The 25,240-nt window shown below is 34.6% G+C and overlaps 1 protein-coding gene across 1 annotated transcript in view; it reads left to right on the top strand.

The window, feature by feature from the left end:
• Window positions 1-25,240, top strand: part of GBE1 (1,4-alpha-glucan branching enzyme 1) — a 291,610-nt gene that overhangs the window by 51,265 nt on the left and 215,105 nt on the right. Inside the window, exon 2 of the mRNA XM_027102661.1 lies at window positions 14,451-14,620. Within this exon, the coding sequence (XP_026958462.1) occupies window positions 14,451-14,620 (170 nt within the window). The remainder of the gene's footprint in view (window positions 1-14,450; window positions 14,621-25,240) is intronic.

Here is a 25,240-nt window from a genome sequence, read left to right as displayed (position 1 = left end):
TAGTCATTATCATTTATGATTTGTGATATTTATAAGTCATTATAATTTTTTCAGTTGGCTGACAGACTATTTTCTTTTTTTATTTGCTTTGCATTTTATGTTTCATAGTGGTTTATACACTGCATTTTATTTTAAGCAAAATGGTGTATTTAAAAGTATGCTACTTGTGCACAGTAAAATATACACTCTTTGGTGTGTGTGTGTGAGACATCCAAAATAACCTTTGTTTTGGAGTGCAATTTTTTCCTTTCTTGGTTGGAAGAATTAGGACCCAACTTTGAATCAAAGAAGGCTAGAGTACGGATTATAGGTTCTTAGACCTGGATGGTACCTTTCAATTTAGCTTCTTCATTTTACAGAAGAGGAAGCTAAAACTTTGGGTGGTTATCCTCCTTAAGTTCACATAGCTAGTACCTTAAAGATGGTCTAGAAGTTGTATATTTTGACTCCTTCACCTCCCTCTCTACTTTGCGGAGTATAGAATTTTTGACAATGTTTGAGTAACAGTGACATTCACATAACCATCATTGCTTTTTTTTTTTTTTTTTGCGGTATGTGGACCTCTCACTGTTGTGGCCTCTCCTGTTGCGGAGCACAGGCTCCGGACGCGCAGGCTCAGCAGCCATGGCTCACGGGCCCAGCTGCTCCGCGGCATGTGGGATCTTCCCGGACCGGGGCACGAACCCGTGTCCCCTGCATCGGCAGGTAGACTCTTAACCACTGCGCCACCAGGGAAGCCCCCCATCATTGCTTTTAATCTATTGATACAATGAATCATATTAAGAACAAGATTCTCTTGGTGATTTAAAAGGTTGGAATTGCTTCTCAGCAGTTTAGTTAACCACGCATACTCAGGAGTATAGCTCTTGTGCAGATTGTGGTCTACATCATGGAGGACCTCTAGCCTAAACCTCTGGTCTTTGCCATGTAATTTTTCCCCAAAGAGAAAGCTGACCACAGAGCAGAGTGTTATTTGAGCTAAGAACTGTTAAAACATTAAGTTAGATTTCTTCCTAAAAATCAGTAGACTAAGACTGTGTTAGCTCATGTTTCATATTACACGAGAGAAAATAAACTGAAAGGTCAGTTGAACAGTTACAGCATTGCCCTTTTCCAAGGTAATCAGCAGAGCATGTAGCAAAGACGTGAACAGGAGCGTGACTGGAAAGAGAGCGGCTGATAAAGAGGCTGGCTGCTTAAAGTGCTTGGGACAGTACTTGACACTTCCAGGCCTGACCAGATGGGCCATCTCACAGGGCTTACCTTCAGTAATTCTGATTTATTACATTCAGATGGCTTTCTTTTTCTAGTTAGGCAGTCAGGTTTTCACATTGCCAGAAGACCCCAGAAATTTTAATATTGACCATTAATCATACCCTGGTAAACTGCAAGGGCAATATATTATTAATTTGTTTGCAGCCAAGAGACAAAACACAGTGATTAAAGTTAATTTCTAGCTACATTTTGTTAATTTATTCTAATTAATTAATATGTTAAGAAGTCAAAATATGTTTACATTAATGGCTATATAGTAGGTTCTTTATGTTGTGTCATTAAATGTCATTTCCATTATCCTAAGTGTTGAACTCTAGAAATAAGTACTTTATTGTTAAAATAAATAAGGAGTTGTATAAGGCTTTCTAAGTAATACCACCAAGTGAAGTATTTGTAATTTTCCATTAATTGATTGAGAACATTTCATGGATTGGGTTTCGTAGGATTTAGATTTGGAAGGATCTCAGCAGTGACCTCCCTCCACGCCTTCACCTCTATGGCCCAGTACCAGAATTAGGAAAGAACATTTAATAAATAACAGCCATTATTTACTTCCAGGACACAATTTTAAATAGTAGCCACTCTCACTTTTAAAGTTAACTTTTAACAGTTTTAAATTGACCTCATTCTCCTCCTCCCAAAAAGGAAAGATTTAATGATTTCTACATAATCATAATTTCTATATATATATTATTAATTTGAAATACAAAGTAGCCAAATTACATTTAACTTTAGGCCAAGTAAGAACAAAATTGTTATTTAAATAGCTTTTATTCTAAAACATCAGAAAATAAGAATTCAAATGTTTGATCTTAAATATGCTCTGAGGATAGTAGTTATCAGATTGTCCATAGTGCATTTGATTGTGTTTTAGAGATGGTACAAAATGAAAAAGGTTTTTAAAAAAGGTTAAAATTAGTAACAGGCTTAATGTTTGCTTGTAATTGAATTTAGATTTTATTATTGTATTATAATTAACATAACTATTCCAATTTTTTCAAGGTTTTTTTTTTCTACTTAGAAATATCTTAATTTCTTGTTTAAAAAAAGGAAAGATGAGACATGACATAATTTATTTTTGGTGGGCTAGTTATGTATAAGCACAATAGTCCTGACATCAATGGTACTCTCTTTCTGTTTTATAAATGAGGAGGCTGAAACTCTGAGATCATTAAGGGGAAAATCTAAGGTCACTTTGCTAATGGGCCTAGCAATAGAACCTAACCTTTTATTTTTAAAATCTGTCCTTTCTATAGTATGTCATCATGCCTGGAACATAGAACATGGCCCATACAAATTAGTCTTAGATTAACTCTATATGTGAAAGAACTCATTTCATTAACATCTAGTCCCGAATCTTATGAACATAGGCATTGGTAAGGGTTATAATAGTAAGAAAAACTGCTTGAGTTCAAAACCACAGACATGCATGTTACTATCAGTTTGCGTAGAAATGAGATGATGGGAGTGAATTGTCTTCCATTCATTTTGGCAGCAGTTGGTGTCTTGATTGGTTCATCACATCCCCTGGTTTCCTTTTCACTTCTTTTTTTGTTTGTTTGCGGTACGCGGGCCTCTCACTGTTGTGGCTTCTCTGGTTGCGGAGCACAGGCTCCGGACGCGCAGGCTCAGCGGCCATGGCTCACGGGCCCAGCCGCTCCGCGGCACGTGGGATCTTCCTAGGCCCGGGGCACGAACCCATGTCCCCTGCATCTGCATCGGCAGGCGGACTCTCAACCACTGCGCCACCAGGGAAGCCCTCCTTTTTACTTTTGTAGATCCATACGTTTGAACTTTTTATAACATTCAAGTCAATGAATCAGTGTCTTACGTGAGATAATGCATTTCCTTATAAAGCTGGCTGTTTAGTCACACAGGACCTACAGGACAAGAGTGAGGGATTTATCTGCAGACTGCTTCCCATTTTCTATCTCTTACTGGTCAAAGTTTATCCCTTTAAAAGTTTAGCCTTTATTTCTCCACACATCAATGTTGTAGTGTCTGGCTTCTTTCAGGAACTGCTTGCAAGTCACAGCCTTCATAGGGCCGGTCAAATGAGGGTACAAAGCCAGGACCGTGGTGGGACTAAGTGAATATGTGAGTTTCGTACATTTAGGGCAGATTGTATCTTTCTTATATTTGAAGAGGCTATTGATTTTCTATGTTGTCCTCAAATTCAACAATCATATTGAATAGATTTATTGTCCTAATAGTGTGCTTATTTCATGCGAAAGGTGTTATGCTAAGCATTTTAGGTATATTATCTCATTTGATTATCTTATGAAATATATTCTGTTATTCTTAGATAGGGAAATTGAGTCTAAGTTACAGCTGGTAAGAGGTAGGATTGGAATTCAAATTCAGATGTAATAATCTTAATTTTAAACCTAAATCTAACCATCCTGTCACCATTGCCTCACCACTGTCTGGCAAGTAATAGGTGCTCACTAAGTATTTACTTGTTAAGTACTTAATATGTGCCAGTATTTAAGGTGCTTGGGTATATATATGAATGTGCTAAACAGATAATTTTCCCTGTCTTTGGGGAATTTACATTCTAGCTACTTCTATTTTCTGGTTTTAAGCCTTTATCACCACCTTACACGGTGCTTTCTCACTCTTTTTTTTTTTTTGCGGTACGCGGGCCTCTCACTGTTGTGGCCTCTCCCGTTGCGGAGCACAAGCTCCGGACGCACAGGCTCAGCAGCCATGGCTCACGGGCCCAGCCGCTCCGCGGCATGTGGGATCCTCCCCGACCAGGGCACGAACCCGTGTCCCCTGCATCGGCAGGCCGACTCTCAACCACTGCGCCACCAGGGAAGCCCTCTCACTCTTTTTTTGCTCTTCTATCTCCCACACATAACAAAGAATGTCTTGAAGGCATGGACTCTTTCTTCTCTGTTCTCAGTGACTAGCATAGCCCTGGACATATAGTAGATGCTTAGTAATATTTGTGGAATAAATGGATGGATTTTACCACTACTTGCTTGTCACTTTTACTTAAATGGCCCCAATTTTACTGTTTCCTGATAGATGAAGTTTAGAGTGTATGTTAAATTGAACACAGATTGGAAATGTCACTAAAATTTTAAATGAAATTTTATAAATTTATACATTTATTTGTCGACTAGTACATTTAAACATTTAAATATAAGGAACGGCATTCAAAAATGAGAAACCATGTCTACTATAATGTCAATTTTTAAATTATTTTCATTGATCAATCCTGCATAACAAGTCCACAAACCCGTGTATTTTAATGTTCAGTCTATTTAGTAAAGACTTCAATAATATCTATACTCTGCCTGCTAAAATTGATCCTTCAAACTGCTCCCTTTAAAAACTCTCTATGTATCAGTTATCTCCTCTTTAAAGTCTTAAAGGTTTTCATTTTTTATTTATTATCTAGCTGAAAACCATCTTTTCCATCTTGATTTGCCACTACATTTCTAGCCATCCTCCTGTTAAGCTACATATAGCTAATATGTAGCCCACAAGAACCACCTTAAATTTTACACATTTAATGCTCTTCTTTGTCTTGTCTCCAACTGTCAGAATATACTACTCATCCTTCAAGATATAGCACAAATGCCAGCCACTTTTTAAAGCCTTTTCTAATCTTCTCCCATCAGTTCTTTCTGTTGTCTTGCTAATTCTTCTGTTAACATTTGCTTATCTCAGCCCTATTGTCCTGAGTTGAACAGTCTTCTATTAGACTGATGAACTTATTGAGGGAAGGACCTTGAATTATTGGCACACAATAAGTATTTTTATCCTGTAATAAATATGTTGTGGGTTTTTGTTGTTGTTGTTGTTGAATACTTATCCGTGATTGAGGAACATAAACTATTCACTTTTTTTTTTTTTTTTTTTGGCGGTACTCGGGCCTCTCACTGTTGTGGCCTCTTCCGTTGCAGAGCACAGGCTCCAGACGCACAGGCTCAGCGGCCATGGCTCACGGGCCCAGCCGCTCTGCGGCATGTGGGATCTTCCCAGACCGGGGCACGAACCCGCATTCCCTGCATCGGCAGGTGGACTCTCAACCACTGCACCATCAGGGAAGCCCTAAACTATTCACTTTTAAGTCTCAAATGCCTGCTTTTCACTTGACAGGTTTAATACATAGATAAGTTTGTATATTACACATATTTTGTGCTTCAAGAAGAAAGTTTCTGCCAGTCACCTTGAAGTCTTTTTAAAGGCCGATTTAAAAAGCAGTTTTTGTTTCAAAAAAAATTCCATTCCCCTCTCCTTTATTTTCCCCTTTTTTAGTTATTAAAAATTCCTGTTGAGCTTTTATTTCTGTGCTTTTGCTTGCCTCTATTCCAAGTCTCCTCTAGGAAGCAGATGACAATATAAAATCTTAAGAATTAAGCTAGCAAGGAAGGAATTTCCCCCATGGGTTCCTTGTGTTTCAGGCCCACTCAGAAGCACTTGAGAAAGAATTCTACATCCTAGATATTTCCAGATAAGGTATGATCCATCTCCCCTGACATAACTCCTGTGTTCACAACCTTGCCTGAAATCAGAGTTTCAGTACGGATCTAGGATGAACTGTCTTACAGGAGAGCAAAGACTGTAGCCTGTTTCATTTTTTTCCCAGACTAATACTTTCCTGCTTCCCTAAAGTAACTATTTTTTCCCCTAGTCAATCCAATTTACTTAATTTTCTTCAACACTTTTTATAACCCATACATTCAAGTTAATCTGGAATACCTGGTATGTGTTAGTATGCCTATATTTGTAATTTTTCATAGCAGGAAAAAATGTGTTCTCACACACTTTTGGAATTTAAGGAGAAACAGTCCTTGATGTTTGCTAATAATTAATGTGCACATTAAAATCTAAACAAGTATAAAAAATCTAAACAAGAGGCTAAGTGATTTGTTCAAGGTCACATATAGTATGTAACAGAGTTAAGATTTGAACCTGAACTGTTTGTTTCTAGAGCCTTAGCTGTTTCTCTTAATTATAAGATTAATAGCCTTATGAATAAAACTTATAGGGCTTTCTTTAAAAGGAAGATGTGACTTTTAATTTGAGACTTTGTCTCTTGATTTCCTTAAAGTATACCTTTTGTGATGAATAATACTACATCTCTACTGTTTTTTACCTTCTTGACCTTGGGCAGCTTACATATTTATCTGTGCCTCTATTTCTTTCTTTGTAAAAAGAGGATTAAAAACATCAATCAAATGTGATAATATTTTTATATCTGTACAAAATGCTAGTTGCAATACTAACTTCGTTTTATGTTCTGGTTACCAAGAATTTGACCCAGTTTTTAAATATTCTATAAATTCATAGCAAAATATTGAGAGAGATGACTGTAGTAGGAGAGGGCAAAGGGACGATGAGCTTGCTAGATCCTCAGGCATTTTCTTTTTTGAGCCACAGTGATTTCAAAGTGGAATGTGTATTTATGTATCAGAAGCTACAGGGCTGACCTTGAGGAAGTCAAGATATTTAGTTAGAATTATATCATACTATAATCCTGTTTCTGTTCAATTTTAGTAAATGGGACATTTGTACATGTCTTATGAAACGTCTTAAGAATGATTATTTTTTAAACTTAAACTTTAAATAAATCTAAAATTGTGTTTTAAAGATATTATAACCACATTGACAGTAAAATTATTGCCACATTTATTTGCCCTCCCAAAGTTGATGTCTTTTTAAAAAGAATCAGTAATTTTTCTTATATTATGATAATGTATGTGTATGTATTTTTTTTACCCTAAGTCCAGATTTATTTTGTTGACTGTTCCTGTTTGATCATTTTATTGAATGTTGTTACTTATGTTGTCTAATATGGATTAGAGTTTCCATACACCAAGAGTTATAGCTGAATAATATCTATAAGAGGTAACAATCATTTTCTCATAGAAGTTGGAGAGTATGAGAGAGTTTGCAGTACTAGTCTTTCATTAGATCTGTAGATTGAGGGGTTTTTTGCCTTTTTTTCTTTTTTGGTCCAGATCAGTATTTGAAGTATTTTTGAAACAGTTGCCAGTGTTAAATTAGGGAGAGTTCATAGAAAAATCTGGAATTTTTTCATTCTTACTTGATTTGGCAAATGCTTGGTAATAATAGGCTCTAGCTTTTAAATAGACACTCACTTTTCGCTGGGCTTTGTGCTCTCCATCTCACTTAGAGTTCTTCTCTGCGTTGTTTTCCATACTCAAAGGCTAACCTCATTGGTCATTCTTTTATCATCAGGCTTGCCCTTTTGTGTTCCTCATGTGGGAGCAGCTCCTCATATTTATGATACCTTCCTGGCTTCTGTTGGTGGTTCAGTTTGTGTAAAGACTAGAGTAAAGACTGCCAGTGAGACTGGGGTTGTATCATTTCATTAAAAGCTAATTTGTTTCAAATAATAGATTAAATGTAATCTGAATTTTTATGAAACCATGGGCATGTGTGCTCACAGGTGGGCATGTGTATTTGTGTGTGTTGGGTATATATATACTATACAAAAGGGGGTCATATATGAAACATTCCACTCACACCTACCACTCCCGTAGGCATTGCACTACACCGATCAGATTCTGTGCTGTACCTCTTCTTGTCTTTGAAGCAAATGTGGTGAGTGTGGTGAGGCTAGGGGGGCTTAAGGCTCCTGTTCACCTCAGCCCACTGGAATTCAACCGCTGGTACAGAGGAAGGGACCCTGTGAAAATACCATCTACATGCCATCTGTACCTATATGAATATTCTTTATACAAATAGATGGTTTGTAGAAAACTGCTTTGCAGCTTCTTTCCCTAAGCCATCGCTCTTGGGACATTTTTCCACACCACCACATTTCGTTCTATCTCATTCTTCGTAATGGATCTCGTGTAATTTGTTGTTTGCATGTTCCACAGTTAATTCGACCAGCCTCCCTTGTTGAACAGGTAGGTATTTTCCATGGTTTTGTATTTTAAATAATGCCATAATGATTATCATTGTACACACGTCTTTGCTTCTTTGTGTGATATATCCTAGGGGTAAATTTCTAGAAATGGAATTACTTAGTTGAAGAGTGTAATTTTGAAATTTTCATAGCTGATGCCAAATAATTATCTAATTTATATTTCATTAAAGAGTATTTGGGAATGTCTTTTTCCTGGACCTGCATTCTGTCTGCACAGACTATCACATGTTTACTAGTCTTTTAGGTGGAAAATGGAATTTTGAAATTTAGGTTTGCACTTCTTCAATTATCTATGAATTTGAGCATCTTTTCAATATGTTTACTGGCCATTTGTACTTCTTTTTCTGTGAACTGTAGGGTTTTTTTTAATTAAATATTTATAACTTTGATCTTTCAAAGTTATTTTGGTTTTAGAGGTCCAATTTTTAAACTTAGATTCCAATATTTAAATAGGTAAGCCATTCTTTTCTTACTTATTTGAAATGTCCTTTTATGATGTATTTAATTTCTTTATATGTTCAAGTCTATTTCAAGAACTCAGTTTTGTCCCACTGATCTATTTCAAACTATTTGAATTCCCCAAATTTTATAAACATAGTTTTACATACGTATTAAAATTCTTATGGAATATTTTATAGGATTATGTAGATATTTTAATGATCTAAAGATTTTGTAGTTTCAGAAAAAAACATTTATTTTGTTTAAATGGTGTTTCTTTGTTATAAATAATTAGAACAATGCAGGGGAGAAAGTAAATAGAAACCCCACCAAAAAAATCATCACTGATATTAAGGGAACATCATTCTTGATATTTTTTATATGCTTATATATAGGTAGAAGGATAGAGAAACAGCTTGATAGAAATGATATAATAAAACATGAGGAAAATAGATGTGTTTTAATTTTAAACAAATAGACTGAAATAAAATGAAAGAAGTGGCTGAAATTCACATTACGACTTTCTTTAAAGTGGCCATCTAAGATTAATGAAGAGATTAAAGAGTATAATGATGACAATCTTAAATTTTAGTCAGTGTTGAGTGACTCTGTTATAAAAAAAAAATAGGGGTCTGACCACTCATGCTTTATTCCATCTCCCTTTCACTTACCTCTTGTTTTTTTTTATAAGTCAAGTTTTCACTTGTCCATTGAGATTCTTTTCTTGATATCACATTCACATAATTGCACAATTGATTAAACTTGGTTCTATATTTAAAGAGTTAGGGCTCAACCACACTGCTGCAATGACTGTCCATTCCTCTGTGTGTGTTTTTAGTCTTTTAATTGACTAATTTTTATGGAAAGTTTTTTTTTTCTTTTCTTCAACAATGTTCATTAATGTCATAGACTTAAAATTATTTTTTAATTTGGCAATATTTAAAGAATTTCTTAAGCTCGAGTAGGCATGTGTCTCATATAATATCCTTAAACTGACTTCTTTTTTTTTTTTTGTGATACGCGGGCCTCTCACTGTTGTGGCCTCTCCCGTTGCGGAGCACAGGCTCCGGACGCGCAGGTTCAGCGGCCATGGCTCACGGGCCCAGCCGCTTCGCGGCATGTGGGATCTTCGCAGACCGGGACACGAAACCGCGTCCCCTGCATCGGCTTGTGGACTCTCAACCACTGCGCCACCAGGGAAGCCCTCATATAATATCCTTAGATTACTACTTTTCCCTCTCAGAATTGTGTGGGCTTGGATTTGTTATGTTTTGGTCTTTAATGTAATGCTCCTTTGCAAAAAACATGCCCGCCTCCCCTTATTTTTTTGTACCGGTTGTCCATAGAATTATTTCTTTCTCCTTTGAATTTCAGTAGCTTAAACTGGGAGATGCTGTGCGTGCGTGTTTGTGTGTTTGTTTTCCAATTTTTTCTTAAAACATAATGTGTTCTTTTTAAAATGCAGATTTAATTCTATAGAAAAACTGTCCAGTTTTATGTCTTTTATATTCATTTTATTAGTTTTGTTCTTCAGAGTCACCAGCTATCCTTATTTTGATCATTTTTGTTAGTTTTGCATATCTCTTTTCTTTAATATTTTCAATTTCTTTGTCTTTTTTCTCTAATTATATCAATTTTCAGTTCACTTACCTAATAATTCTTTTTTATAATAAACCACTAGCATCTTTATTTGTCAACAATAGCCACTTAGAAAATGCAGTAGACAAGGAGCATCTTATCATGATAACAGCAAAATGCTAAGATTAACCTAATAATAAATGTGCTAAAGGACTCAATATTTTGTATGTAGCAATTCTCTCCAAATTAATCTATATAGTAAAATAATCTGAATAAACTTGACATACTGATTGTAAAGTTCATATAAAGGAAAAAAGTTTTTAAAATATCCAAGAAAATGTACAGAAAAATTAAAATGTGAACTTGTATGACCAAATATTAAATATACTATTATATGTAGTTATGTTAATTAAAATTGTGTGGTATTCTTCCTCCAGATACAGAAGAGAACAAAGAAAGAGGAATAAATAAAAATGCCTTCTATATATGTGAATTTAATACATAAAGTCAATCAGGCATCTTAATCAGTGGAGAAAGGGCAGAATATATGAAATAAAGAGCACTGGGAAAATTATTCTCGCACTTTGGAAGAAAACTCAAATTCCTACATCATTCCACATACAAAAATAAATTCCAAGGCAATTTAAGCACTAAACACCAAAAAATATAAGTATAGTGGAAGAAAATATGGGAGAATTATTTTAATCTTATGATTAGGAATACCTTTTAAGCAAAATATAATGCTATATATATTCTATATAAAACTCCTTAAAGATGGATAGATTAGAAAGAATTTTTAAATTCTTTAAGATGAAATATACCATAAGTAAAGCTAGAAGGAAACCAACTGGAAGAAAATATTTGCAATAAGTGTGTTTCAGAAAACAGATGACTTTCTATAATATATAAAGAGCTTTTGCAAATCAAAAAATAAAGCAACCTAAAATGGAAAAAAAAAGGACAAAGATATAGGTAATATTGACTGAGAGAATATTATTTGCCAGGCAATAGCCTAAGGACTTTACATGTACAAACTCAGCTAATTTGTGTAATAACCCTTTTGATCAAATACACTTAGCATCTCCATTTTGCAGGCAAGAAAATGAGGCACAAAGAAATTTAGGAATTCGTCCAGAGTTATACCATTAGTAAATACTAGCCTGCACTCATCTCACTGAAAAAGAAGCACAAATAGCTAATAAATTTAAGAAAAGCCATTCAACCTTAATAATAATTTAGGAAAATGCAAGCACTAAAACACAATAAGATATTTTTACCAACCAGAGAGTTAAAAAATATCAGATGGATTAATAAGACTAACATTGCCAAGAGTGTAGAGAAACAGTAACTCTCATACTCAATTATTGGGGATGTCCATTGTATAGTATTTTTTTTTTTAACTTTAAAAATAGGGATTTTTAAATTATTTTTTTTGAATTTTTGAATTTTATTTTATTATTTTATTTATACAGCAGGTTCTTATTAGTTATCTATTTTTTACATATTAGTGTATATATGTCAATCCCAATCTCCCAATTCATCCCACCACCACCCCCCATGCCCCGCTTTCCGCCCTTGGTTATATGTACACTTTGTTCCTTGCCAATTCTAATTTAATTATTATTTTCTAATGCTATGTTTTGATACTCTGTTTATTTCTTTGGGTCTGCAGTTTCATTTTACTTCTCATTATGTTGTTCTGTCATATAATCTCTCAGCTCTTATTTTAATTCAATTCATTTTTATTTAAGTTGAAGTACAGCATGAAACATTTGTGGAAAGAGCCTTTTTCCATTCAGCTCAGTTGAGGTGTTCTTCATTAGTTAGCTTCTTACATTTTGTATATTCCCTGTATATTCCCTACTTGGATTCATGCCATCTTTCTGGGACTTTTATTGATTACCCCTCAGGGTATTGAGTACGCAGGGAAGTTTATGGACATTGCTCAATTCATTGCATAGTTCTGGAACTTTCACTTCTGACATAGAGCACCTGCCACAGGCTTCATTTCTCTAGTTTTACCAGTTTTGTCCTACTTTGCTTCTCCCCAGACCTGGGGCTAATAAGTGCAAGTAGTAGTATGTTTTTGTGTACCAGCCCTGAATATGGACTCTGGGAATCTGGGAGAGGTTCAGGAGCAGCCATGTGTTATTCTTGGTCCTGCTTGGAAAGCAATCTTTGATTTTTTCTCGTGGCTGTTAGCTTCTGTAGTTTGATGTGATGTATGTTCTTTCCATGCTTTATAGGGCATGGCTAGGCAAACTACAGCCCAGAGGCCAAATTTGACCCCACCATCTGTTTTTGTAAATAAAGTGTCTCCGTAACACCATACACAAAAATAAGCTCAAAATGGAATAAAGACCTAAATGTAAGGCCAGAAACTATCAAACTCTTAGAGGAAAACATAGGCAGAGCACTCTATGACATAAACCACAGCAAGATCCTTTTTGACCCACCTCTTAGAGAAATGGAAATAAAAACAAAAATAAACAAATGGGACCTAATGAAACTTCAAAGCTTTTGCACAGCAAAGGAAGCCATAAACAAGACAAAAAGACAACCCTCAGAATGGGAGAAAATATTTGCAAATGAAGCAACTGACAAAGGATTAATCTCCAAAATTTATAAGCAACTCATGCAGCTCAATAACAAAAAAACAAACAACCCAATCCAAAAATGGGCAGAAGACTTAAATAGACATTTCTCCAAAGAAGATATACAGATTTCCAAGAAACACATGAAAGAATGCTCAACATCATTAATCATTAGAGAAATGCAAATCAAAACTACAATGAGATATCATCTGACACCAGTCAGAATGGCCATCATCAAAAAATCTAGAAACAATAAATGCTGGAGACGGTGTGGAGAAAAGGGAACCCTCTTGCACTGCTGGTGGGAATGTGAATTGGTACAGCCACTATGGAGAACAGTATGGAGGTTCCTTAAGAAACTACAAATAAAACTACCATATGACCCAGCAATCCCACTACTGGGCATATACCCTGAGAAAACCATAATTCAAAAAGAGTCATGTACCAAAATATTCATTGCAGCTCTATTTACAATAGCCAGGAGATGGAAACAACCTAAGTGTCCATCGTCAGATGAATGGATAAAGAAGATGTGGCACATATATACAATGGAATATTACTCAGCCATAAAAAGAAATGAAATTGAGCTATTTGTAATGAGGTGGATGGACCTAGAGTCTGTCATACAGAGTGAAGTAAGTCAGAAAGAGAAAGACAAATACCGTATGCTAACACATATATATGGAATTTAAGAAAAAAAAATGTCATGAAGAACCTAGGGGTAAGACGGGAATAAAGACACAGACCTACTAGAGAATGGACTTGAGGATATGGGGAGGGGGAAGGGTAAGCTGTGACAAAGCGAGAGAGTGGCATAGACACATATACACTACCAAACGTAAAATAGATAGCTAGTGGGAAGCAGCCGCATAGCACAGGGAGATCAGCTTGGTGCTTTGGGACCACCTAGAGGGGTGGGATTGGGAGGGTGGGAGGGAGGGAGACGCAAGAGGGAAGAGATATGGGAACATATGTATATGTATAACTGATTCACTTTGTTATAAAGCAGAAACTAACACACCATTGTAAAGCAATTATACTCCAATAAAGATGTAAAAAAAAAAAAAAGAAACACAGCTACACCCATCCATTTGCATATTGTCTGTGGCCAATTTCATGCTTCAGAGACATAGTTGAGTAGTTGTGATAGAGACCATATGGCTGGCAAAGCCTAAAATATTTACTATCTGCCCCTTAACAGGAAAAGTGTGCCAAACCTGCCATAGAGTAATTTTATTTTTCTTACTGGTTTTTAGCTATTTTTCCTTCTTTTTTTTTTTTTTTTTAGGAGTTTGAGGAGAGATGTAGGAATGCTCCTTCATTATACTGTCTTGACATAGAAGTTGCTATAGTGCTGATATTAAAATATTCATGGAATAACATAGCCATCATATTTTCTCTCTTATACCAAAATGCTTGAAATTACAAAAAAAAATGTTAGTTGGATTAGTTCAGTTTATTTGAGATAAAAATGATTTTATCCTACCAGGTAACTTCTACCAATAAATGAAATTATTCACATCATTCCTCTTTAATGATGTCTTCTTTTTTCTTTTTCTGAATGAGAGTAAAGCAACTTCTTAATTACAGTAGCTTTTCTGGAAGATGATTTAATTTTTCAATTTCCTTTCTTTTGCACTTTTTCAAAGGTATAAGCTGTTTAGCAAGACTTTGAACAACATTGGAGAGAACGAAGGTGGTATTGATAAGTTTTCCAGAGGTTATGAATCATTTGGCGTCCACAGATGTGCTGATGGTGGTTTATACTGCAAAGAATGGGCCCCGGGAGCAGAGGGAGTTTTTCTTACTGGAGACTTCAGTAAGTATTTTAGAACGATTAAACTGAGTTGTAATATTTTATTTATTTATTTAAAACATAGATGTTATATGTCATATATTTAACTTTTATTAATATTATTGATTACAAATGTTCTACTTTTCCATAGAATTTCTTCAGTCTTTACCTTCATGCGGTAAAGGTGTTTCTGCTGTAATAAGATACATGTGTTTCTTAAAAACTTTATGTTCTTAAAATCATGTACCAGAAATAACAGAGTTTATGAGAAAAATAGTGTTAGAGTACTCCAAATCTATTCAACTTTGTTAGCAAGCTCTGACAAAACTAATAGCAATCTAGGTAAAAATATTGGTGTAGGTTCAATCTCCACTAGCACTTGCTCCTGGTTATTTGGCATCGTAGTACTTGGATCCTCTAATATCTTTTTTTGAGACCACAATAAAAGTAGACAGTTAATCTAGAGGGTAAACTGCTTCATCAGTCAGTTCTTTGTTTTTTCCTTTTCCTTTTTTATAACACAATATGGGGAATACCTTCTCAGCCTTGTCATCTGCACCATTAATTTCACTAGGCAGTTAACTCTATGGAAAGCACAGTGGTTCTAGAAGTCAGGCTTCCATCATACAGTCTAGTGGAGGGAAACCTGTATGTAAATAACTAAAATACAGTGTGCTCAGTTTTATTCTATAAGTATAAATAAATTACTGTAATAGTGACAAGGAAGAAAGCTTTCATTTTCAGTTTTGAAAATGGAATAACTGGCAAAATAGGCCTTGGTGAAATGTTCGTAATACAAGGAAAGGAAATATCAATAATAATCCTTTAGTACCATAGGGTAGCATGGTCTTTAAAGTTTGATTTTCCTGGACTCAAGAAGTCTACATGCTGTACTGTTCTGGAAAGAGCAAAACTGTAGGGACAGAAAACTGAGTTGTCACGGTTTAGGGGTAGGAGGTTTGAGCTGATTACAGAGAAACATAAGGGGACTTTCTGGGGTGATGAAAATGTTTTATATCTTGATTGTGGTGGTTACATGACTGTATACATTTGTCAGAATTTATAGAACTATACATGTAAAAGAGTGAATTTTACTGCGTGTAAATTATACCTTAAGGAACCTGACTTTAAAAAAAGTTTTGATTTTATTTATATTGTCTAAGGCAGCACTGTCCAATAGAAATATAATGGACACCATTTATATAATTCAAAAAATTTAGTGGCTATATTAAAAAAATAAAGGAGAACAGCTGAATGAATTTTAATAATGATAGATTTTTATTTAACCCAATATATCAAAACATATTTTAACATGTAATCAATATAAAATTTGTTAGTGAGATATTTTCATTCTTTTGTACTGCACTTTCTAAATCTGGTATTTTTCCATTGGAAATACTTGATCAATATTTAGATTTAATAAAATTTTCAGTTTAAAAGTACATACCCAAGTTTTTCCAACCATTGTTAAAAGTTCTAGCAACTCATATGAATAATAGTTTTAAAATTTACATTTAATAAAGTAATTAAAATTTAATAAAACTTTAAATTTAGTTTCTCAGTTGCACTAACCTAATCTTAAGCACAAGTAGCCACCTTTGTCTGGTGGCTCCCTTATTGGAAAAAGCAGGTCTAAGGACTTAAAATTATTCTTTGTGTAGTCCCCCAAATTAGATGATGCCAGCTGCCTGTTTCTAGAGTTACTGAAAACTTTAGGGAAAGTTTTGAAAAAGATCGTGTGTCTGCTGATTCAGATAGCTTGGCCTGGTGATTATTATGAAATATATTTTGAGGCTAGGAGTCTTTTCACTTAAATTGTTGTTAAAATTGTTATAATTTTTTCTCATACATAAACATGACTATTTCCCCATCTTCTCTAAGTGACTGCCTTGACCACTAGTTTTATATTAATAGACCACTTTGATATCAATCTATAATCAAGGCACTTTTTGGCATTCTATTTTATTAGTTCTTTTTATTGCCATTTATTGAGAGGTATTGCTTGAGAGTGTTCAAGTTAAAGTTTTACATACAGATACCAAAACTGCTATAAGAACCTCAGTTAAAATTTAGTACTTGCATTTGATTACCTCTCCTCCATATTTATGATTGAACCTACTAAATAGGCTTTAGAAATATAAAAATATGGGAAAGGGACTGTATGAAACTAGATTTGGTAGCTATCATAATGACTAATGCTGATTTATTAAAAGTTGTTCCTTGTAAATCCGGTTGGACCATATATGTGTTTGGAAACTGCATTTAAAAATTTTAAGGATTTAGGATTTAATGTTTAAATATTAAAAGTATAACAATTTATAAAATCTTTTGTAAAGAGAAAACTCAAAATTATCTAGTCCCTATTTTATGTAAAAATATCCTCTGTTAACTTTTTTTTTTCAATTTAATTTGATTTTTGAAAATCCTATTCTTTGTGAAGGTATATCACATAATTTAAAATCTCTCCATATCCTTGAAACAACATTCAGTCAATTATTTTCAATCAAGCAATATTTATTTAGTGTCTAAGGGCACAAAGAATATCAGATTTAATCAACGGGCCTTTATTTTTACTGGAGAGATAGGAATGACTAAGATAAATGAAATTGTGATAGAAAATAGGAAGTATGATAGAATACAGTTAACTGTTAAAATAATTAACAGGCAGTATGTTGGGAAAATTTTAATTTATTTACTTATCTAGATGAAGGGATTTTTTTTTTTTTTTCCCTGTTATAGGGTCTCAGGATCTCCTTATATATGGGAGCTCAAACTTTTCTCACTAAACAGCTTTGGCTTAAAAACATAAAGAAAGAAAAACAACTTTCGAATTGAGAGTAGAGCCAAAATTCTGGGTTAAAAATTCATTTAAAATAATAGTTCTTTGGAAAAGAATGTTATACCTGAGTGTTAATTTAATGTAACTTTGTAGAATATAGAATTTTGATGATAATGACAGCATAGCTGAAAATATACCCATAATTACTGAACTAAACATGTCGTTTTTTAAAAATACAATTAAGGAATTCTATATTTTTTCCCTTATTTAAAAAAAATCTATTTCTTATGGCTATGAAGAGATGAGCAAGAAGAAAGTTATTTTTCTTTGTTGAGGTTTTTCTCAGCATCAAAAATGTGGTAGATTTTATAGTTAGTCTTCCAATGTATAAATTTGTACTAAACTGAAGGGAAAATACAGTTTGTGTTAATTAGCTAAAAAGTTACAGTTGATTTTTTAAAATTAGAAAGTGCAAATGAGGATTAATAAAAAGTATTCTAGGTGGTTTTGCTAATGATATTAAAACGTTTTTAAAACCATTTAACTGTATTCATATAACTTCATATTTATCAGCTAAGTTGAAACAGCAGTAAACTTAAAAGATTCTATGGAAATAATCTCTAACTGTAACATGAGTTATTTTTAAGAATTCCTTACTTTGTCATTTAATGTAACAGTAAGCTTAACTTCTATATATGTACTTGAAATATCACCTAAAAAGCCCTATTGCTTCTTTACCTATAGGCAGAGTTGTAAAAAGTAACATAATTTTACTTATATTTTTATCATGGAAGTGTATGCATATATAATTTAAAACATTGCTTTTGTATCTACCTCTTCCCTACACCTCCAAAGATAATATAAAACACATCTTCAAACACCAACAACAAAAATCTTATTTCTGCTAAGGAATAAATTGTTACTTATATTTACAGTAACAGGAAAACAGTAAAAGGAAATGTTCTTAATTCAATTTTTATCTAAATGATTAACCACCTATTTCTGATAATTTTTCAGAAGAAATGAAAATTAAAGACTGTCTAGACGTTAATTCTCTATTATAGAAAATTATACCAGTAATCAAAATATGTTAGCATATTGTGATATCTCTCTTCTAATCATTTTAGAAATTGCACTATACTTTCCTATACATATAATACTGCTGGTAAATGTATGCTGTTCTAGCGTATTTTTTTGCCAACTGACCTGAAAATATTTTAGGTACAAATGCTTATTGTTGTCAAATATAAATGATCTTTAAGAAGGAAATTACCATGTATTGGAGTGTAGAAAAAAAAAAAAGAATGGGGTTTAGAGTTTGAACCCACAGTGGAGCTCTCTAAACATGGCTCTTCATCTGGCTTAGTGGGGTTAAAGGTGATGATATTCCTCTTACCTGCCTAACTGGGTTGCTCTAGATACTAAATAGATTGCAAATTGTAAATTTATACATTACTCAATGCTATAGAAATCTTAGTTGACAAGATTGAAAAAGTACTCTAATTTGCAAAAGTCTTTCTTTTTCTTATTAAAAAAAATACTATTAATTTCAAAAGGCAGTTGAGCCTTGCAAAAGTCAAATGATGTAATCTCTGTTTTGCCCAAACTGAGGTGGCTCTGGCTTTTGCCATCCATATTTTTAAAACTTAGAAAACACTTTCACTTTAAATATATTTCACATATTTTTCTTCATTTGAGAGAAAATGAAACAATCATTTCTTTTCCTTTCAGTCGTTTTTAAAAAAACTCGCTCTTTAAGCAGCTAGCAGCTGCTGCAGCAACCCAGGACAGTGGATATATAATGACATTCATCAAGATTGGAATCTTAGCACCCAAAAAGTATTTCTGGGCCAGCCAGAAACTACTTTAAAGGCTTGAGATTAATTTCTGAAACTTTGAATCATCTTTAATAAAGGAAAGATTCATTCTTTAGAAAATTAAATGTGATTTAAAATATACTTGGGGTTTTAGAACTAAATCATGTTTATTGCAGGTTGCTAAATAATTGGAGAAAACTAGCTGCTTTTCAGTAGCTAGATAATAATAAGTAGAGAGAAAGGCAGTAAACTACATATGTCAATATAAAATAATTGGGTTCCTATTCATTATAACTGAAAACATTTCATTTAAAATTACTAAGTCTGGGAGCTAGGCACTTTTCAAATAATCTAAATGTCTATCATTGATAGACTGAAAAAACAAGGTGAAAAAAACCCCCTGATTTTTATGCCTATAGAAAAAAGGAACCACAGATATTTTTGCAGAGTGGGAAAGATGCTAAGGAAAAATTTTACCTCTTTTCTGGGCAAAATTTGTCTACAATTTAATTTCCATTTATACAATTGCCAAGAAGTTTACATCATCACAAAAGCCTTTATATTTCTTAATTTCACATGTTCTGAAACAGTGCTCCTCGAAGTGTGCTCTGTGGAGCAGTGTGGTTCTGTGCACTGTAATTGGTTTGCAATAATAATATATTGTCAGAAATTGGGAGTGAGTATTTATTTATTTTTGGCTGTGTTGGGTCTTTGTTTCTGTGTGAGGGCTTTCTCTAGTTGTGGCAAGCGGGGGCCACTTTTCATCACAGTGCGTGGGCCTCTCACTATCGTGGCCCCTCCCGCTGCGGAGCACAGGCTCCAGACGCGCAGGCTCAGTAGTTGTGGCTCACGGGCCTAGTTGCTCCGCGGCATGTGGGATCTTCCCAGACCAGGGCTCGAACCCGTGTCTCCTGCATTGGCAGGCAGATTCTCAACCACTGCACCACCAGGGAAGCCCGGGAGTAAGTATTTAGAAACTTTAATACCAGTTTGAAAGAGTAGTTTTATTTCTGTTGAATGTAATAATGATAATATAAATATTGGGGCTTATATTTTGAAAGTCTTCTTTTCTTTCGATTTTCTAATAATTCATTTTTTAATATTTTATGTAAGTACTGGTCTATAATAGATTGGAAAATTTAAAAAGGAAAGGTAACTGGTCCATCATCATAGATAGTTTGAGAAACTGATCTGAAAATTAGTGATCATTATTTATTGGTTTAGAAGTCATTTATGGTTGGAAGGTATAGCACTGATGTCAACCTCCTTTGTATTCTCTTCCTTCAACAAAATCGATGGTTGTTGTGTTAGCTTTCACTGCGGTATGGCTTGTTACAAAAAACTCCAACATTTTAATGGCTTACAATAACAAAGGGTACTTCTTGCTCATGTTGGTTGTGGTTGTCAGCTGTGGCTCTGTCCCAAGTGTCAAATTCTTTCCAGGATCCAGGGTGATGGAGCAGCCCCTGTGTGAGATGTGCTGATCTCGTGACAGAGAGAAAGCAGTGGAGGGAACCTGTCGTGGCTCTGAAAGATTCAGCTCAGAATTGGCAGATGTGATTTGTACTTCCATTTCATTAACCAAATAATTTGATCAAGCCTTATGTTGGTGATACTGGAAGCAGAATTTGATTTTATGGAGGCTTATGAAAAATTGGGAATAATAATATAAATTATCCCCATGGCAAATAACACATCTTCATAATATAAAGTGTAAACTTTCCAGAGTTTTTGATATCTTATAAACTTTTCTGTGGGAGCAGAGGGGAGTTGGTGCCAGGTAGGGTAATGCTTCCAATAGATTGTTGAGAAGTTTTCTTTGGAATGTCTATTGACCTTTGGATTCAAATGGAACTTCAAGGAATCTTTTGCAATGTAAACATTTTTGACTCCCCATGGGTCCTCTGTGAATGCAGTTTTGTTATGTGGCTTCCTTCAGTTTGGCTTATTGGAGATGGTGATGTTTCTAGAAAGTGAATTTCCAGGGTGTCTGGGGACCCCTGATACTGTTTATTTTGGTGATGGGGTGGCAAACTACAAGGTAGAGGTAGAAGGCTTTAGGGTTGTTAACCAAACCAGCACCAGTGCTGAGAAATAGTCTCTTTGATGGATGTGAGCTTAAAATAACTAATCAGCCAATAGGCATTTCTATAGAAAGTTGTTAGAACTTTCTCTGGCTTTCCAATCTGATGTTGATTCTCTGACCCCTTTTATCTGTGTTCACTGACGGATTATTCACTTTCAGTGGAATAGATGTACAGTGGAGGTTTACTTAACCATTGTCTACTTATTAGACTTACTGAATTTATTTCTGCTTGACAGCCTCACTGTAAATGATACTGCCTGCTTCCCACAGGATACTGAGCAGCCATGGGGAGTAAACTGTGGTCTACTTCATGTATGCAATTCTGCTCCTGCCAATTGCTTTGTGTGCTTGTAATGAGCCAGTTTCCCATCTGCCTCCAATCCTATGAATGCCCATTCTTTTCATTAGAATTCTGTAATATAGAATTATGTAAAGTGATGAACTGTGAGTGTGGCAGCAAAGAAAATTATTAAGTATTCGGAAAAATCTCAGTAAGGATAAGTTGGAAAGTTATTATGAGTTAAGCGTGCACAAGTGAACTGCAAAAAATGATATAAATCTAACGATTTCAGATGCCAATTATTTTGCATACACCTTTTAGCTTTCAATCTGTTTTAATCCAAAGGAAATTGGAAATTATAAATATTGCATTGTAGGTATAGGTTTGTATAAGAAAGATGATACAAAATCCTAATCAAAGGACCTAAACTTAAAAAATGGCTGTAATCTTACATCAGAAGGTGAGTGAATATTTATATTTGTGTTTTAAGTTAAAGCAACATTTTTAATATATATATAATTTTTACTATACATATAATCATTCTCTGCTTTAACCAATATTTTCAATATATGAACCAACTTCTGGCCCCAGTTGTGCTGGATCAGAGAGCTTTGCGATAATGCCTAATGGGATTATTTTTACTGGGAAGCATCTTTAGTTCCTGGGACTTTAGGGGGACTGTTAGAAACCTTAATGCTAGAAAGTAGATTTTGAACTGTGTGACATAACTAATAATTTTCTAGCCTCGTGTTGCTTTTTTTGTAAGTATCCTGTTAAAAATTTATGCTGTTTGGATAATACAGTACTTTTTGTTAGGTTTCAGTTTTGGTGTTTCACTTGTACTTAGTGTCTATAAAATTATTTTGTTTATGGTTGTTCTTCAGCACTTGTCTTTTGACATTTTCATAATTTTATCCATTAAAGTGACTTTATTAAGCTCAGCATTTACTTATACAAAGAAGGAACATTATTCACATTATTCTCTTATCAAGTTAGTGATAAGAGAAGTGGTGTTCTGTTTTATGAGTCACATCTAGCCCTAAGTGTGACTGACTATAACATATATCAACATTCTTTGTATCTTGATCACAACCAAACTATTTTAAGTTCAAATTGTATTACTCTAAGAAGCCGTCACTTGAGATAGGCATTTAAGGCAACTCCAATTTAATTTGTTGTGATTTTCTTTCTTATGCCACAGATAACATAACTGAATATCATTTTGCACTGTAGGGGGGTGGTTTACAGAAATGTAGTAAATCTGTAAAAGGTTTATAGCACTGTTTGTTTTACTTATCCAGACAGTTGTCCCAAGCAGGTCAGCTGGAATTCACTGATGAGTCTTGAAGCTTTGTCTGTTTTACTGTCAGGCTTTGAATCTGTAGCTCTCTCCTTACATCCTTTCCCTCTTTTCACTATTACTAGTTTGTATTCTTTACTTTTTCAATCCCTGTCTATTTTGTTATTAAAAAAAGTTGGATGTGTTTTTAAGCTTGAATAGATATTGAAAAAAAAAAGGAAATTTTTGCTTCTTTGTAGCTTTGCAATTCCTCATGAGAAACTGTGAAAGTATTCATTTTAATTTTGACTGTCAGAGACCCACCTCTTATAATGGGTTCCTGAAAAAATGACTTAGCTGTCTTAGTTTCGCTTGTAAATCAGTGGCAGAAGGACCTCAGATGTATTATTTAGAGATTAAGAACCTGAAAATAATACCGCATTTTCTCAGCAAGTATCAGTGACCTTCAGTAGTGATACCGTGGTGCAGTGTCACTGCCCAACAACCGAGAGGACTAATGACTTTTGACCTAAATCTTGAAGGCTTATGATATACTCTCACTTCTTAGTTATTTGTTTTCTTTCTTTCTTTTTTAGCATTTTAAAAGTTGAGATGTAATTCACATAACATAACATTCACCATTTCAAATTGTATACTTCAATGGTGTTTAGTATAGTCACTATGGTGTTTAACCATTGTTGCTAATTTCAGAACATTTCCATCACTCCAAACAGAAACCTCATATGTATTATCATTTAGTCCCAATTCTTCTCTTTCTTCTATTTTTTGGCAACCACTAATCTATTTTCTGTCTCTGTGGATTTGCCTATTCTGGGCATTTCATTATAAATGGAATCATACAGTATGTTGCCTTTTGTTTATGGCTTCTTTCACTTATTATACTGTTTGCAAGGGTCATTCATTTTGTAGTATGTGACAGTCAGTCCTTCATTCCTTTTTATGGCTGGATAATATTCTATTGTGTAAATATACCACATTATGTTTAGCCATTCCTGAGCAGATGGACATTTAGATTGTTTCTGCTTTTTAGCTATTGTGAATAAAAGCTATTATTGTGAATAATGCTTTTATGAAATTTTGTGTACCGGATTTTATGTGCTTTTAATTGTCTGGGTTGCCTTGTTTATTGATACTCTTAACAAATTCAGCTATTTGGCTGTGCTGGTCATTTGTTTGTTTGCCCTAATATCCTTTCACACACCCTTTTCTGCTCTGCTCTGCATCACATTTCCCACACTCCTGTGAACTCTGTTTCTGTAGAGTTGGTTTAGTTGGAGGTGCTAGTGGGGGAAACTTGAGGATGGGAGGAGGGAGAAGCCAGGGAGTTCTGCCTTACTCCCTTGCCCGCCCTCTGTCTAAAGTGAGGCTAGCCTTGTCTCCTGCAGCAGGTGTGTTGTCGTTCTTTTTGCTTTTCTTTCTGTGAGCTCAGTTCTTGCAGGGAAGGCTTGCCTTATTTCCAGCTTCTGCTAGATGGTCCTGGCTTCTGGGTTCCAGTCAATTCTGCCTCTTCCTTAGGGGGATTACCAGATTCCTATTATTGCTAATCCCTGGGTTACTTAATTGTCCTATATTTGAATTCTCATTTCATCTGTTACCTGTGTAACCAATTCCCTGTATTAAGTCCCTCTGTGAAATAAGTAGGGTGGGTTCCATTCTGGATTCTCATCACTGGAATAGTATTTCCCTTCCATTAGGCCTGCTGAGTTATGCAGGTCTACAAGACACCCTTCACGTTGTAGTTTAGGTATTCTAAAGCATCCTTGTAATAGTTTAGCTCAGTGGCTCTGCATCTGTTAAAGTATTTTCAATACTTTTTTTAGAGTTAGCTTTACCAACTTTGTGAATTTTTAAGTCTTTTTATGGTAAAGAAATATGTACTATAGCATTTAAGTTATTCAGAATTCTGGAAAACTCAGCAGTGAAAGATATTGTTATATTCTTTTCCTACATTGTAGCAAATTAGTTATGCTTTACTTTAAACAGCCTTTTTGATGTTCCCTCTGCTGAAGAACAGTTTCGTCTTCATCATGATTCCCCTGCCCCCCATTGTGTGGTCCATGTAACTCTAGAAGCAGAGTAGCTTGGGTGTTGGTAAAGTAAAGATTCCAGGGTGAATAACACACTTTCTGAATCACAGTTTCTTGGGGGTAGAGTTTAATGTGGATGATGCATTGCCTTCTTTTTTTCTTTTTTTGTTTATAAGCTAGCAGCCGCTGTAGTTTTATATATCCTTCCTTTTCATCTTTCCCCCTCTATCTTTGTTGGGGAAGTCACAGCACTACTAATGTGCACCCCATGCACCCTAGCACATAGTAGGCAGGGTGCAACGCAAAGCAGAAACTCATTTTTTTTTTTTTGTTTTGTTTTGTTTTTTTTTTTTTT

Source organism: Aethalodelphis obliquidens, unplaced genomic scaffold (assembly GCF_003676395.1).
Source record: "Aethalodelphis obliquidens isolate GAN/ISIS:26980383/991018 unplaced genomic scaffold, ASM367639v1 scaffold1, whole genome shotgun sequence".
In the NCBI taxonomy this organism is placed as follows: domain Eukaryota; kingdom Metazoa; phylum Chordata; class Mammalia; order Artiodactyla; family Delphinidae; genus Aethalodelphis; species Aethalodelphis obliquidens.
The sequence above is the reverse complement of the archived record's forward strand: the minus strand, read 5'-3'. Positions and strand labels throughout refer to the sequence as shown.